A 17,702-nucleotide genomic window follows, 5' to 3' on the forward strand; every position below is an offset into this window, starting at 1 on the left:
GTCCAGGAAAATGCTTAAAATGCTTCACTCGTTTCTGGAGGATCGATTCTTTGAAGTCTTTGAAGATGGAATTACTTCAAAACGGACGCCTCATAAATGTGGGGTCCCATAGGGGTCCTCCCTGATCCCCAATCTTTTCAACGTTTATCTAAGTTCTTTGGCAGATGTAGTCTTACCTTTGGGATTCCAGTTGGTTATCTCCCTCAACAAGCAGGGGCATACTGGGCCGGACCTTGCCCGCTGCCTGGAAGAAGTCTCAAGGTGGATGAAAGATTCATATTTGAAACTCAATGGCTCAAAAACGGAGTAACCACAAGACTATAAATTTAGGACTTTGCTGGCCCAGCTGTCTTGGTCCAGTCCGCCCCAACTAAAAATGAATTCAAGAGCCTAAGTGTCTGGCTTGATTGTAATCTTGATTTTAACGAGCAAGGGAAGAAAGTGGCAGGTAGTTGTTATGGAATACTAAAGATGTTACGCAAAGTCCTCCCTCTGCTACCTTTTCTTGCCAGAAGACTTATGGTTCAGGCACTCATCCTTTCCCGGCTTGATTATGCTAACACCCTTTATCTGGGAGCACCTTGCTCCTCAACAAGGAAACTACAAATTGTGCAAAATTGTGCGGCGCACATGCTCCTGAACATTCCAAAGCGCCTTTCGGCTAAGTCTGCTTTGGCGACACTGCATTGGCTCCTTATTCAGGAGAGGATACAGTTTAAAGCGCTACGCATAGCACAGAAGGCTCTTTCAGGCAAGGGATCACCTGTTATTCATTCCCTGATTCAGCCATACCGGCCTAATAGGACTTTGAGGTCGGAGAATAAGCATTTGGTGGTAGTGCCGAAAATTAGAAGAGCACGAAGTGGCGGTGGTCTCTTCTCCCATAATACTGCCAAACTTTGGAATCGTCTGCCTCTACTGTTCCACGCTCAACCTAACTATTTGATTTTTAAGTTTAAGTTTAAGTTTAGAAATTTGTATAGTGCACTATCCACCCAGAGGGTCTCAAGGCGCTTGAGGGAGGGGAGGTAGATTACTTATCGAATATCCAAGTTTTTAGTTGTTTTCTGAAGAAGAGGTGGTTCTGTGTAAGGCGGAGGTGGATGGGGAGAGAATTCCAGGTCTTGGCCGCTAAGTAGGAGAAGGATCTTCCCCCCATGGTGGATCTTTGGATGCGGGGGTGTAAAAGGACAGGAGCGTGTTGAGGTATTCGGGTCCTAGGTCGTAGAGGGCTTTGTGTGCGTGGGTGAGGAGACGGAACGTTATTCTCTTGTTGACGGGGAGCCAGTGGAGGTCTTTCAGGTGACCGGAAATGTGAGCTTGGCGGGGGATGTCTAGGATGAGTCTGGCTGAGACGTTTTGGATGCGTTGGAGTTTTTTCTGTAGTTTGGCTGTGGTTCCGGCGTAGAGGGTGTTTCCGTAGTCCAGTCGGCTTACGTAGGATGTTGAAGCATGATGAGGAGACAGCGTTGACTTGTCTGGTCATTGAGAGGGAGGAGTCCAGGATGAAGCCCAGGTTAACTGCGTGGTCCGTTGGTATGGGTGTGTTTCCCAGGGCCGGTGGCCATCATGATTTGTCCCAGGCGGAGGGGGATGATCCTAAGATGAGGACTTCCGTTTTGTCCGAGTTCAGTTTTAAACGGCTGTTCTTCATCCACTCAGCTACTTCTTTCATCCCTTCGTGTAGGTTGGTTTTGGTGGAGTTTGGGTCTTTGGTGAGGGAGAGGATCAGCTGGGTGTCGTCTGCGTAGGAGATGATGTTGAGGTTGTGTTGGCGTACGATGGATGCGAGGGGACTCATGTAAACTGAGTGATGATCCTTGTGGTACGCCGCAGATGACTTTGGTGGCCTCTGATCTGAAAGGGGGAGGCGGACTCTTTGGGTTCTTCCGGCAAGGAACGAGATGATCCAGTCCAATGCTTTTCCTTGTATTCAGACGTTGCTGAGGCGTTGTATAAGGGTGTTATGACAGACTGTGTTGAAGGCTGCGGAGAGGTCAAGTAGGATGAGGGCAGCTGTTTCTCCGTTGTCCAGTAGAGTTCGGATGTCGTCTGTTGCTGCCATGAGGGAGGTCTCGGTGCTGTGTTTGGCTCGGAAGCCGGACTGTGAAGGGTCGAGGGATTTGTTGGATTCGAGGAAGGCGGCGAGTTGACTGTTGACGGCTTTCTCAATGACTTTGGCAGGGAATGGGAGGAGCGAAATGGGGCGGTAGTTCTTTAGTTCAGTGGGGTCTGCTGTGGGTTTCTTCAGGAGGGCGCTGAGTTCGGCATGTTTCCAGTTTTCCGGGAAGGTAGCGGATTTGAGGGAGCAGTTGATGACGTCTCGGAGATGGGATGCGATAATGGATTCTGCTTTGTTGAAAATGTGGTGGGGAAATGGGTCGGTTGGCGATCCTGAGTGGATGGAGTTCATCAGGCGGATGGTGTCTTCAGTGGTGATTGGGTTCCAGGCGCAAAGGTTGTTGGAGGGGGGTTTTAGTTCGGAGGTGGGTGGGGTGGACTGGTCTCCGGACTGGTCTCCAAAGCTGTTATGTATGTCAACGATTTTGTTGTGGAAGAACGAGGCTAGAGAGTCGCAGAGGTTTTGGGAGGGGGTGATGTCGTTGGTGCCGGCGGTGGGGTTGGTAAACTCTTTCACGATGTTGAATAGTTCCTTGCTGTTGTGGGCGTTGTTGTCGAGTCGATCCTTGAATGCTGATTTCTTGGTGGATCGGAACAGTTGGTGGTGTTTGCGGGTGGCATTCTTGAAGGAAGCTAGGTTGTCATTGGTTGGGTTTTTTCTCCAGGCTTTCTCGAGATTGCGACAGATCTTCTTGGATTTCTTAAGGTCATCGTTGAACCAGGGGGCTTTTTTGCTACTTTGCTTGATTTGATGGTTTTTCAAGGGTGCTAATTCGTCAGCGCTGTGGGTGATCCATTGTGTGAGGTTGGTGGCTGCTTGGTTTGGGTCCGATGATTTGGCAGGAGGGTTTTGGTGACGCGATGTGAAGAGTTGGCCGGTGGTGATTTTGTTCCAGTTTCTGCGGGGAATTGGTTGTGGGTCGTAGTCGTTTTGTAGTTGAAGTGAACGCAGCTGTGGTCCGTCCAATGGAGAGTTGTGGTGTGATTGAAGGAGATGTGCTTGCTGGAGGTGAAGATTGGGTCGAGCGTGTGCCCGGCATAGTGGGTGGGGGTGTCAACAAGTTGTTTGAGTCCGAGATTTGCGAGGTTGTCCAGAAGGGTGGTGGTGTTGCTGTCGTTGTTCTTTTCCAGGTGGAAGTTGAGGTCTCCCAGTAGAATGTAGTCTTCGGAGGGGAGGGCGTGTGGGCTGATGAAGTCAGTGATGTCTTCGCTGAATTGTGTACCGGGTCCTGGTGGCCTGTAGATGAGGGTGCCTCTGAGTGTGGTCTTGGGGTCGGTGTGGATCTGGAAGTGAAGGTGTTCTGCGGCTGTGAGGTTATCGTCGGAACTGGTCGTGATGCGAATGGTGTTCTTATGGACGATGGCGATGCCTCCTCCTGTTTGGTTGATGTGGTCTTTTCGGATGATCTTGTAGCCGTCCGGGATGGCTATGGCGATGTCGGGCGTTGATGAGGCGTTCATCCAGGTTTCTGTAAGAAAGGCGACGTCCGGCGATGTGGTGTCGAGTAGGTTCCAAAGTTCAATGGCGTGTCTGTGGACCGAGCGGGTGTTGAGCAGGATGCACTTTAGGTGGTTAGTGTTGGAGCTCTGTTTGGAGTTTGTGGATTTGGTGTGGGTCTTGATGCAGTCGAATTTGCAGGAGTGGCAGGTGAAGGTTCCATGGGTGTGTCCTGGGGTGGCTTGGTAGCAGTTTGGTAGTCGACCGGGGTTAAGTGCTGAGAGGGTTGCAGCGTCGTACGTTATGCGGGTGGAGTGGATTTTGGGGGGGCCAGGGGGTTTGGCGCTGGGCACGGTCCAGGCGCGGACGGGCGTAGACGGGCTTACCTTAGGCACACCTTCGGCGCGCATGGGGCGCGTCCGCTGCGCGTGAACGCTGCACGCAAGAGCATCCGTCATAAGTGGATCGTGGAGGGGGCGGAGGGAGGGAGGAGCAGATGGGGGGCGGGAGCGGGGTTGTGAGGTCTGGGGATGCCGGAGGGCTGCGGGGGAGGGGCCGTGGGTCAGCAGGCACAACAAATGGCACGATAACAGTGCAGGACAGGGTCGGGGGGCACTATCTGGCAAAAGCGGCGATACCAGGCAAAGCGGAGCAGAATTATTAAATCAAATGGGCAGATCGAAACAAGTTAAAAGCAATTGGCAGGCGCGGCAATGAGCACAATATTACAATATTAGATTACGAAATAGGCAAATCAAGGCAGCTTAATATCAATGGCAGGCGCAGCAGTGAGCACAGCAATACCGGCAGCCCAGGAGGGAGCAATGTGGACACCAGGCAGCCACGAACACCAGGCGGCTCAGGAGCGAGGTGGAGCGACCGGTTCTGATGAGGTCAGGACAGTCACAGCTCCTAAATGCACGTTTGTATCCATATGTGTTTCTGTGGAAGGGAGGAGCAGCTGGGAGGCGGGAGCGGGGTTGCGAGGTCTGGGGATGCCGGAGGGCTGCGGGGAGGGGCCGTGGGTCAGCAGGCACAACAAATGGCACGATAACAGTGCAGGACGGGGTCGGGGGGCACTATCTGGCAAAAGCGGCGATACCAGGCAAAGCGGAGCAGAATTATTAAATCAAATGGGCAGATCGAAACAAGTTGAAAGCAATGGCAGGCGCGGCAATGAGCACAATATTACAATATTAGATTACGAAATGGGCAAATCAAGGCAGCTTAATATCAATGGCAGGCGCAGCAGTGAGCACAGCAATACCGGCAGCCCAGGAGGGAGCAATGTGGACACCAGGCAGCCACGAACACCAGGCGGCTCAGGAGCGAGCTGGAGCGACCGGTTCTGAAGAAGTCAGGACAAATTAAAACTTTACTCTTTCCTTAATACTGTTCGGAGTCTGTAATTGAGCTGTTATTAGCACGAGGGTGCCTTCGGGTAACCAGGCGCTTTGGAAATGCAGTTTCATTTCAATTCAATTCAATTCAATATATTAGTAAATATGGCACATTACTGTCCTCTACATTTGACGATGCGCATCAAGTAGGCTTGCTTCTTTGCGCTGCATCAAATCCTAGTAAATCTGGGCCAAACTATCTTCAATTACCCAGCAATGAACACTCTAAAACAAGACAAACTTACACTCTATGGATCTAAGATGCTTGTCACCATTGCAAGTTTATTTAAAGTCCCATGGCGTTCTCGGACACGCATACTGTCTTAACTCCACTAGTGAATATCATGTAGTGCAAGATTTGCAGCCGTGAAGCCTCACACCAAGCAGCATCTACACTCTGCATGTCCCACTGACCTCCTTTGCAAGGGACTATTCAAATATCAAGTACCTCGGTATGTCAGAAGAGTACGTATCCATGCCCAGCCTGCATATACAGTGGAGTGGGTCGTAGACGTCAGTGAACTGCTATTTACATCTCCAGCTGTTGCGCAAAATTGGTTTCGGTGGTCCAGGAAATTATTTTATTTTGCCTCAACAACTTCATTTCTCTGTAGCCCGGGTTTCTCCATTTCCTCTTGCCCTTCTTCAAACAGTACAAAATGGGGCAGTGAGACTCAATTTGGGGTTACATTGCTGGCTGTTGCAGCTCTGACTTTTTTGCTCCCAAAGGGATTGTTTTTCTATCTGTGCCTAGACCAATTGGGTCCACCAAAAAAAAGACCCCTATTTATCCTCGAAAAAAATTCTCATTGTCCTGTCCACATAATTGGGGTCTCAGCTTCTCGGTTTTTTACAATCCCACCTCTTCTCCTCGGTTGGTAAGGTGGTTGGGCCTTCTCAAATCTGCTGCCAAACTTTGCAACTTTACCCATCTAGTTTTGTCTGATTGAGAATCATTTTGATTCACAAAAAGCTTTTAAATCTTGGCTCTTCGATACCCACATTAGAGTCTTTGTGCCCTAGTCTTAGCATCCTCTAACACAAGGATACCCTTCTGGGTGACTGCGACTAAGTGCACACTTAATGAAAACCTTTTAAGGTAGTTCTATTCATCGATATAGAGGGCAATATTTGAATGCTTGTGAATACCCAAAAATTTGTGAATGTGTTCGTGTTTCTGATGTTCCCAGTGGCAAACACACTTCTCCTAATCACGGAAGTCCTAGTTTCCAAACCTGTTCCCACATTTAGGACTATGCAGAGGGCTCTCTGAAGTGGTCTTCTCTATTTTTCTCTCGCCTTCTCCAAGACAATGACTGGAACTTTGGATAGCAACAACAAGAGCATCATATCCTGCACCCCCAGATTGGGAAGAATTCTGTTTCAGCATTCTTTTCTGAAATGTGTTCCATAAGAAAATCCACTTTTGCATGAAAGGTCTCATTCATAATCTTTTGTAAGCTTACAACAGCACATAACTGAAACAATCCTATCCTCTCTGAGTGGTCTTTGCAAAAAGTCAGTGCTGGCTACTCCAGCAGAAGGCAAAGGGGGAAGGCAATTAGAATTCTGCAGTTAGATTGAGTATCCACCAGAAACAGGGTTACCTAAGGTAAGTAGCCTGATCTTCTGATGGATACTACTTGTAGATTACTCAACCTTTGGTAGATCCCAAAGAAGTAGCTCCTACAAGGTAGAAATTCTGAGGAGCAGACTTTAAACCTGGAAGTTCTGCAGAACTGAATGGGCAAAATGGCATTCTCCGCGCATTTGAGAATCAAGACAGTAATGGCTGGTACCACCAAAGTACCAGACTGGCAGATGTCCAACAATAGAGCAATCCTGGCCACCACTGCAGTAGCTTACTTGACTCTGGTGGAACAAGCACAAAGACCCTTAGGAGGCTCCTTTGCGGCCATAGCACAACACACTTTTATGCACAAGATGATCCATCTAGACAAGGTTTTCTTCAGAACTGCCATTTCTTAAATTAATAAAAAAGTTAGTAATCCAAACAGTGGTCCTTAATGCATTTGATGTAAAGACTAAGGACTATTTTCCGGTACAACAGGTGAAAGCTCTTAGCCTTCTCAGCAGGATTTGGATGTGAGAAAAACACAGAGAGCATGATGGACTGTTCCACTGTGGAAGGGTGACACAAGTTCCGGCAGAAAGGAAGCACAAGTCCGTAGCACCCATTTTTCAGGGAAGAATGGGGTATACGAAGGGCACAATTATAGGCAGAGGACGGAACATATATGTGCACCCATTTAAAAAAGCATCATAATAGGTTATTTGAATAGCGAAGGCAAATATACAAAGGCTGAAAGGACAGTCAAATAACCTTTAATAGGGTGCAAAAAAATCCAGGAGATTAAGGCGGAAGCCATTGCCATTACCTTTGTAAACACACGGGTGAGCTGAGTTGAGGCTTAAGAGCAGGACAATAACCTAAAAGTTTTCTGACTCCACCACAAACTGAAGAAAGCCTCTGTGGGACTGCAAGACGGGCACATGTAAATATGTGCCCTGCAAGTCCAAAATCACCATCCAGTCCAGTGGATCGAGAGGGAAGAGGATCTGGGCTAAAGTCAGCATCTTGAACCTGTCTTTCCAAAGAAATGTGCTCAGTTACCAAAGGTTTAATTTAGGTCTGAGTTCTCTGTCATTTTTGGGCCCAAAACTCTCTCTATGGGCCCTCTGATCACCAGTGACTGACCTTACTGGGCAAGGATGGAGGCACTATCTGCCAAAGTCTGAAAATAAAGAGGTGGAACAGGAGTGGGAGTGGATATAAAAGGGACAGCGTAACTGTAAAAAACAAAGTACAGCACCTAATGGATGGAGGTAATTGCACTCAAGCCTGGCAGGTAAAAACTAGCTCTGCAGGAGCATTTAATGGACAATCAAATTGGCTTGGCTTCAATCACAGACGGCAAGAAAAAGGACTGCTGTCTTTGGTGGTGAGGTGGCCATGTTCTGTGACACCACCACATCCCATGCAGCCACAAAAACAGACAAGACTCAAACGGTATCTTCTGAATTGTCAGTATTGTTGGTGGAATTAAAAGGCTGTGGATAGCAAGCTTGCTCTGTTAAAGTGCTTCAAAACAAAATAATTTTATTCAGAAAAGCTGAGTGCCATTAAACGGGATGTGTATAGGGATGCTTACAATTTTCAAGAACACCCCATGGACTGCATCCAGGCATGGCACTGGTGGCCCTGGTGTGACCTATACAACTTGTTGTATCTAGAGTGGGTCACAACACATACTTAGCCGCACCCTGTGCATCTTGAATTGTTTGTGCAAAAGCATTTTTGTCCTGAGAACTGCAGCTAGGATTCTGCTCCTCATGTGCCAGAGGGCACTGAGCACAGTGTCCCATCATGCTTGCGTCGTCGTTCAGGGATCTCAGATTCAAGCTTGCAAATGATAAGACACTCTTCCCAATGAGTTTATGCACTTTATCTAGACAAGAGAACTGCTGGCGAATTGCGGGTGGGGGGATAGTTGGGGTAGAATTTAGATGGACCTTTCTCTATTAAACTAGGGTGAGTCAAGCCTGCAAGCCTCTGGGATTGCCGTGTCAAATCCCTGTACGCAGTCAACGGTATGATGACACAAATCTTGTAAAGACATCACGGGAATACTAATCTGTTCACTTCTAGATCTATAGTGCAATGTGTTATCAATGTACGCCGCCGAGCCTCCGGGATGTCGGCTTTCAGGCTGTGTCGGGATCTGGAGGTGTGCACGATATGATTGCTTGCTATCAGCTGTCAGCCCCCGGGCTGCAGGTGGCGAACCCTGTAACAGATTTTGATTATGAATAAAGGTAAAAAATAAAAATAAAAATCTAAATTTAAAGGCATCTTTATTGCTCATTCACTTTCTGAGTGAACAGAACACCTGTTCTTTGTCAACTTGCCAGAACGGGACAGTAGGCCTTAAAGCAGCTCACTCTAATGAAATCGAACTCATCGTAGTGAATGACCGAGTAGATTTCTCGAAGCTTGGTACCAGTCCGGGATAGACAGTGTCATTTGAAGTAGGTGTTTTTTGGTCCTTCGAGTGTGGATTGCGGGACTTATCCCCAGCTTGGGAGTGACAGGAATGAAAATAGTTTCTCTTAAGACTGCTTGTATTTATGGCAAGACTTGTACTTCGATTTCACCTTACTACAGGACAGAGACTTGGAGGTGGCCGGGGAGCTGGAAAGGCTTTTGATTGCATCAGAGAGCATCGGTCACAGGACTTTGAGTCATGCTTAGACCCTAGACACCACAGGCAGATATCGTGCAGATCCTGTTGCTTCCTGGTGTCACAGCGCCATTTGAACCCTGTGTCCTTCAGGAAGACATGTCCATAAAACACTTTCTTGTAGAAAAAGATATTGGAGTTGGTAAAACTGGCAAACATTTGGGAGCAGATCTCCAGATCCACACTGAAGGGTGCAGAAAAAAGGGAATGAATATCAGCATGCATAGGGTGACACCTATATACGCCACGTGCTGTCGCTTCTGAAGGAAGTGCCACTGTGTAGTCTATTGGAGACACCAGGTGACGCACTGGAGCAATTGCTGATAAAGTCCCAGATCTAGTCTGGTGCCAGGGAGAATTCAAAATATGCTATTTATAGAAGTATCTGTTGGAAATCTATTATATATTTGATTGACACTAGCAATTTCTGTTACACAAACACACATGCAAGCCTCTCTCATCAGGACACTGAAGATAATATAGGCTCAGTCGGACAGATATTCATTGCTGTAGACAGCAAAATAAACACATGACTCGAGATCCCTTGCTCCATGATTGTAGTGCCCAAGTGATCACTTTGCTAGTTTAGTTAATATGTTGATCTTCAATGTACTTTTCACAGCCATTGCCAAAAGTTCAAAAAAACACATTCAAAATGATTTTGAATCCTGTTCCTATTTTTCAGAATCATGCAATAATAGATAACACACACACACTCTTGTGCATCAAATGACCTCTACAACCAATCAATTCCAAGATAACATACCCTCTTCTACAGGCCGTTTCTGGTCTCCATTGCTGTGAACGGCCAGGCTGGTGATGACTTCAGGGCTGCTCTTCGGAGCCTCGATCACTGGACTTTCTACAACAGATTCAACGGGGCTTGTAGGACAGCTCTCCTTATCCTGATTTGTAGGACAGCTCTCCTTATCCTGATTGCTCTCAGAGTCTGGGTCCCCAGGTTCAGGCTTTGCGGTTTGCTTTTTAGCCTTATCTTTCTTCTCCTTCCTAGCCATGGCTTCTAAATAGCCTGCTGGAAACTACGCCAGTGGACATGAAGCAAAACAAAATGGTTATACAATCATTTTTTCAGAAAAGTAAAATAAGCAGGATAGAAAATGTTATTTCACATAGACCCTATAATAATGCAAAGATAGATAACATTGCTACAACAGAAGTGTGTGATTTGAAGGTATACAATCTTGTGTGAGAATGTAATTCTTTTCGGGACCTTTGAAAAAGGGTTCACTTGTATGTTTTGATAACTGTCAGCTATGGGCGAAGTTAGCAAAGAGAATACAATAAGATATTTTAAGACCAATAATGTTTTTGCAGTAACTACACTACCAGTAACCAAGATCAATGAGGGAACATGCTTCTCCCTCCCTTGTATATGCAGCACTGCAATATCGTCACACAATAATCTGTATGCCAAAATGAGACATGAAGGAGGAGGTTGCACAGCATAACGTTCAAACCCAAGTTGAACATTGAGCTCAAATGAGGAAAACCAGATAAAATAAATTAAAAAGATCTATTTTACCAATCAGAAACTGAAAACCCAAACATGATTTTGACAGTTGAAGCAAATACGGCGAGGGGGAGAATTGATCGACAACAAAATATAAATCACAATGTAACTAGAGAAGAAAAAATGTTCACATGGGGCAAGAAAGATTATACATTCAGATAAGGGTGCATCGTTGCTAAGCATCTCTGTAACATTAATCACACTCCATGCTCAGATACTGACAACACCTGTTAATAAGTATTATCAAAGTCAATAGGTCTCGCTTTTCCATGGTTTTACTGTGTCTTTTGGCATTGCCAATGCTTTTTTTTGCTGATGCAGGTGATGTAAGCAAAAAGAAACAAGCATTGGAAATGCAATATGTCTCGCTTTTTATTAAGTTGCTATAAAATACCATTAGCAAAGCAAATGGCTTTACCTTAATCAAAGGCGAGGCCTATTGCATTTTCAATGCTTGTTTTTTTTAGTGGGGCCCAACTTCTTGGCAGGGGGGATGGCGTCCACCCTGTGAAAAAAGTGGGTGGACGCCGTGTACCTGTGTACCTCCAAGTCATGCCCTTGTCTTGCCTCAATTTTGGCGGCCCTTGTTCCACCAACATCGGCTCTTTTGATTCACTTTCATTCGTGTGCACTACACAGGGACATATGTAATTTGCAGTGGGTCTAAGAGTGGGAGTTAAAACCTGTGCAGCGTAAGGTAAGGCCTTGGTAGTTTGACAAAAAGAACGAGAAGGGGGTTTAAAATGGTAACCAAATCCATGCATGAAAAGTTATTGCATCTCCATTACATCCTCAATGAACTACTAAAAAAAGAGAGAAGGGGCTGGAAGATGACCAACAGGTCATCGAGTCGACATAACGTCTCAACACTTGGTTTCTTCATTTCTCTAACTTTTCATGAACATGTGTGCGTGGTCTCTTATTGGGTTTTAAAAGCAAACAAACACAAACCACTACTACACAAACATACATTCAGTACAGGAAGCACGAGTAAGAGTTGTGTGGGGAGGGGAGGGAGTTATTAAAAGTATGGAAGAAAAGAAAGGATTTAAGAGAGTCACCTTGAGAGAGGAGGCAGAACGATGAAGATAATGAGGATTAGTTATTTTAGAACCTGACATTCAGGTTCTGATCTGGGAGAATCCTCCTACCCCTCTGGGCATGAGATGAGCTCATGCAGAAGAGTGAGGAATGAGATTGGGGCAGGCTTTGGCTCCAGAGGTCAATTACGTCTAGACTGGTCGGACAATTCAGAGGAGGTGAGCGATTTAGAGAGAAAGAGAGGATTGATTTTGATTCAAGAAATGTGTTTACTCTACCGTTTGTCGACCAATTTAGAAAGTTACCACTAACCTTACCGGCTGGTAATAGTGCTTCTTCTCTTTATTCACCCATACCGTGAAAAGGCCTCTTAATTGTGGGGCAACCGCTATTAGCTTCTCCAGTAGTGCGAAAAAAGACATTTTTTTCTGTATTCAGAATGATTTAGTTGACGTACTTATGAAGCACAGGAGACTAGCTAGCCCTCAGTACTAAGCAGGGACCTTTACTTCACAAGGCCTCCCTAGGCTACACCCACTCCATAATCCATTTATAGATCCCTCCACTTTTCACATACTTGAAGCACTCAGCGGAGAGGGGTTACTGGTCGGGATTAAGAAGTATTGGCAGAGCTAGTCTGGGAAGCTCGAGGCAAATCGCGCCCTGCACCTCTCGCTGCGTTACCCCACGCTTTATGCTCCCAACAGGATGTAATACAGCCAGTGGCACGGCCTGGCGCGGAAAATGTTGATAGGGGATCAGGGAATGTTACCTTCTCTTTCTTAGTGGACCATGGGCCATCCTCATCTAGTCGGGTTGATCCAGGGCTTAGATAGAAGAGAGAAGCTCCAGGTCGGGAGCCCATTTCTGTGCGACCCCAGTCTGTGGTGGGAGATTGCCCACAGTTCAGACAACCTCCAGGCCAGCGCTTGCTACTAACACAACACGGCCGAGGCCGTTGCCAGGGCAACCTAGCATGGAGGGCTAGGAGGTCACGATAAGGTCAAAGGGAGTCCGGGTGACCAGTCTCACTGTGAGGTCAGATGGAATGTTGTAATATCAGGTGAAACGCCTTGACGTCAGATGGAACGTTGATGTCGCTCTCAAGCTGATTTGCAGGGTTTTCCATTCATCTTAGTTTCCCCTCACAAGTAATTTTCAGCAAATTCCCCTTAAGTGTCTATTTTCAGTCAAGCACGGCATTCTGTTGGACGTTTGGCTATCCTATTACCCCTAAACGTTCTTTACAGTTTGGAAATCAATAGAAAACAAAGCCAGCTGCAATCCACTTAAACAATTGATTTATGAACTGTTAATTAAAGACATCTTGTGCCACATTTTTAAACCAGGCCATTAATGGAGCGCAGAGCCCCCGGTGTGGTTAATGGAGGTCACAGCAGTGGGGGCAGTTTATGCAGCGGAGAGCACCAGAGGCAGTTAGTGCAGAACAGAGCCGGAGGGGCAGTTAATGGAATTTAGATACCCCTTGAAAACCTGCTAGGACTCCACTCTCCCTTCCCATGATCCCTTTTCTGGCATCTCTTAGTAAATGCCCTCGGTTCAGGGCAGAAGGGGAGGCAGGGTCAGCATGGATTGGCAAGGTTCTGTCGAGGGGACAGCAGGAACAATACTATACAAGTGCGGGCCGTCATGGGACGGACCGAAGATGTGCACGCGGGGACTGCCTTTACTAGCGGCGAAAAAAAAGTCCCCAGTGTATCACGCCGCCAGTAAAGCATCCAATCCCAGCGTGCACATCTTCTGTCTCTTTTGTCTTCCCGCGTGCACCCTTTGGAATCGTATTGATTTCAAAAAGCCTCTGCATGGCAGAGCAGCGCATGCGCTGCTTAGCCAGGCCGAGACCTAAAAATACATATTTGCTGTGGTGGATCAGTATTGGGGGAGGGGGTTGAAGGATAGGTGCTGAAGTATAACATATACACTTTTGTGCATCACCACGCATGCATTTGTTAAGACGCAACAGCCATTTAACTTTTAATTTGAAGTACAAGATGGCGGATTTCAAGTTTGAAGCAGTAAATGGGAAAAAAACATCAGAAACGCATTAAAACCAAAGGACTGACCTGCAAGCAAATTGTAATTGCGGAGTCTAAGAAAAAAAAGATTTCAAGAACAACCACTGGCAAAGCCAATCACTTGTCAGCCTTTTGTCTTTGACAAAGCTTGTTTTGTTTAGCCATTATTACTACAAAACATAGTAGGTGGAGCTACCAAGCCCTCGCAAAAATTAGGACAAACATTAGAAAAAAGCGAAATTATTTTTTTCGGTCTCAAACAGCACACATTGCTATAGTAGATCCCTGGCACTGAATGGATCTAATTTGTATTTGGTGTGCTCCTTGTGAAAGTGTAGAATACCGTCATTGACAGTGAAGTTAGCCAATTGTTAAAGTGGGAAGACTTATTACCCCCATTTTATATGCAAGATTAGGCAGAAAAAAAAAGGGAATGACACAACTTACCAATGGTTAAAGAGGACTGGATGACCGCCCCTTTTAAGTGTAATTTTGTATGAGGGCGCTTTTAATTGTGTCAATATTAAATTCTTTATTATGTGTATGAAGCAGCATTACAACCAAGGTAAATAAATACATGTCTGAGGTAACACACTGGAACCACCTTTTCATTTTATATCCAAATCGATGTTTCTTCTGAAACAAACTGCTTTGAATTGTGTAAAAAGTGTGCATCTTTTATTTGTAACTGTGACCTGTTTAAGCCATAAAATACACACTGGGCAGCAGCTGCTTCCTTTGATGCCAGCCTTCTTGCATACATGCCACATTCTTTACCTTGCAGATTAAAAGTAGCATCATGTTCCATGCTCTTACATTGCCATGCAAGTACTACGAGGTCATACCAAATAGCAGTTGTGCGCTAATAAATGGGTTTACCATCACCTGATCTGCTTAGACAAAAAAATGTAAATATAAGCAGAGTTAATTGTGCACTACGGTTAAGGTGGGCTAGGAAACTGGTAAAGTAGAGTGTATATCGTACAGCCCGATTAGCTGAAGTTGCATGTAGGTAAAATCAGGTCAGTTCTATCATGCAACTAAAATTAGCTACAATATCTTTTACCTGCAGAAAAGAAAAATATTGCTCCATCACATAAAAGCTTGCTACAGGAGCCTTGTAACATGGATCGTATCTTCCTATGAATCTTCGATCTGTTTCCATAGCAAATCTTGTTCTTGCTGGGCAGGTCTCATATGCAGCCTGCAAAATCGAATGAGGCCTATAAATGAAGCCATCAGGCCCAACAAGGAATTGTATATTGTCTCAATGTGATTGATAGTTTTCCCGCAATTGTCTGCATTTTTCTCCCCCTTTTCCCAACTGTGTGTCGCATATCGCTCCCACAAATTGGACATTTTTCTGGGGTTTCGCCAATGATTTTTCTCTGCTTAAAGTGAGACCCAATCTCCAGAAGAGACTGAAATAGGCTTTCGAAGAATCTTTTGCTCCTTCCATGGATGGTACTTTGACTAGCCAGTCATCCAGGTATGGGAACACCTGGTGGCCTGCTCACCTGAGAAAATTGGCAACAGGGACGAGACATTTGATGAATATTTGAGTAGCTGATTGGGGCCCAAAAGGGAGCACCTCAAACTGGTAGTGCTGCTACACTACTGAGAATCAAAGGTACTTTCTGTGTTCTCGATGAATGGGTATGTGGAAATCTGCATCTCAAAGGTCCAGGGAGGTCATAAAATCCCATCAGGAGAACATCTTGTAAAATATTCATACAAAATGATTGTTTCTTTCGAAACTTGCTCAGCTATCGCAGATCCAGCATTGGTCTCCATTGACCTGTCTTCTTTTCGATTAGGAAGAACCTGGAATAAAATCCTTGGTTACTTTGCAATTTGGGGACAATTTCTATGCCTCATTTGAAGAGAAGCATGAGAATATCCATTTGAAGAGAGCCTTCTAATGAAGATGATGTTCCTCTCTTGGTGGAAAAACTGGGGATTTCTAAATTAACTTCTACGTAAGGCCTGATTGGACAATTTGAATCACTAATTTGTCTGATGTTCTGTACTTCCATGCAGGAGTAAAATGGGAAATTTTCCTGCACAACTTCTGAGAACCACTTGAAAAAGGGGGTACAAGCTGGGAGTCAAGCTTTTTTCTGATTGTCATTGTTTTGTGCTTATGAGCAACCTCTCTTGCGTCCTGAAGAGCTCCCACAAGACTGTCTTTGATTCGGAATTGAATGAGTATCCTTGCTTGTATCCACACTGTCTTTGAGGAGAATATGAACATTCATGACTTCCATTTCGATTGAATCCTCCTCTGAAATTTTGTAATTTTATTGAGTCAATAATGAAAGAAGAGACAAGCACCCCTTCTTTTAGGATCATTATCGCTGCCTCCCTCTTATCTTCAGTAATGAGTTCCAGAAAAGGAGCAATGTCATACAACATCTGACAATCATAACCTAGAATTGCCAGGGCATAGGCGGTCTTAATTGAGGTTGCTGCCATAGACGAAATTCTACGGCCCAGATTATCAATGCAGTTTCCATCCTTTGTCCATAGCACTGAAGGATGGCGTTAATGGGGTCCGAGCTCTTCTCTGAGCTGTTGAAGAAATGACAGTATTCATTTTTGTGTGACCAGTGAGACAAGTCAAAGCTGAATCGGGAACCTTATATTTTTTCTCTAGTGAAGATATCCCCGCTGGAACTGTAGATTGATCATTTCTATAGTGTCTACAGATATGTTTATCCTAAGAATTACCAGGAGAGGTGGAAGCAAGTGTTGTACAAAATAAATCATGCTCAGGAAACTGTACAAGTCTCCTCGTTTTGCGCTGCCTTTGTGGAGGCGCACGGAGGGGCATCTTTCGCTGAATACTCCCTTGAAGAGGGAGCATCTTTTTTAGAAAGAGGAAAATTCTCTTTGTCCATAAGGAATAATACCAACCTCCTTTCTCTGTCTAACAGTTTTAGATGAAAAAGTCTTAAAATATCACACTCAAGCGCCTCATGAAGTGGATAAAGGCAATAAATAACACTAAGAATGCGGATCATCTGTGAAAATCGTCTTGTTACCACAAGATGAACAAGATTTAAATAGAGACTTTGTTTCACTGTTAGCCATTGTGATAGATAATTATCAGGACAAAAGGTCTCCCTGGTCCAGAAAATAGTAATCTTCCCTGAAAACAACACACACTACTTCATTGTTGAAGATATGGCTGGTTCAAACCCATGGCAGACCAAAATAATAACAATTTATGGTTCACTGATGGGTCAGAGCAGTGGTCTGTCAGCGAAACTCCCTCACATACGACGTGCGGTAGAGTTCAGAGCAATGGTGGCGTCTAGGGGGCGTAGGAGTGCTTAAGCTTCCACCTCATTGGCTGAAGTTATGATTCTTTCAAATGAGGTGGATGCACTTCTAAATATACTATGTTGAGTCAGGCTTATGGCCCTTTTGCATTGTATATTGTATGCCGTATATTTTTATCCTGTTTACTGATACATTAATGTACCAGGGATCCCCCATCCTGATGACTGGGAATGATTTAAGTTGTGAAAATGGTAGAGAAACAGTTTCCCTAGCAGTTTGACCTGCCCACAGATCTACGATAAATTAATCTGTAGAGGACATAAAGAATCACGGTACCCACAATAGCGCTCTCACCCACCAGTCGGTCACAGTAGGAGTGACTTCATGTGTATGTGCTCCTAGATATTCAGATAGGATCACACTGATGTGTTTACACACTGTGGCTCAGATGCTCCTGGCTGCCCACGATCACCATCCTGATAGAGAACCATGCAACACAAGAAAAAAACCTGCTAACCTGCTTGGACTATGTACAGCATGCAAAGGGAGGCAAGGCAGTGAAACCCAGCTGCCAGTCAGACTGGTGGG

General features: G+C 45.4%; 1 protein-coding gene across 1 annotated transcript in view; it reads right to left on the reverse strand.

The window, feature by feature from the left end:
* Positions 1–17,702, reverse strand: part of UHRF2 (ubiquitin like with PHD and ring finger domains 2) — a 616,766-nt gene that overhangs the window by 102,702 nt on the left and 496,362 nt on the right. The window contains exon 13 of the mRNA XM_086961356.1: positions 9,988–10,261. Within this exon, the coding sequence (XP_086817482.1) occupies positions 9,988–10,261 (274 nt within the window). The remainder of the gene's footprint in view (positions 1–9,987; positions 10,262–17,702) is intronic.

Source organism: Lissotriton vulgaris, chromosome 3_1, assembly GCF_964263255.1.
Source record: "Lissotriton vulgaris chromosome 3_1, aLisVul1.2, whole genome shotgun sequence".
Classification (NCBI taxonomy): domain Eukaryota; kingdom Metazoa; phylum Chordata; class Amphibia; order Caudata; family Salamandridae; genus Lissotriton; species Lissotriton vulgaris.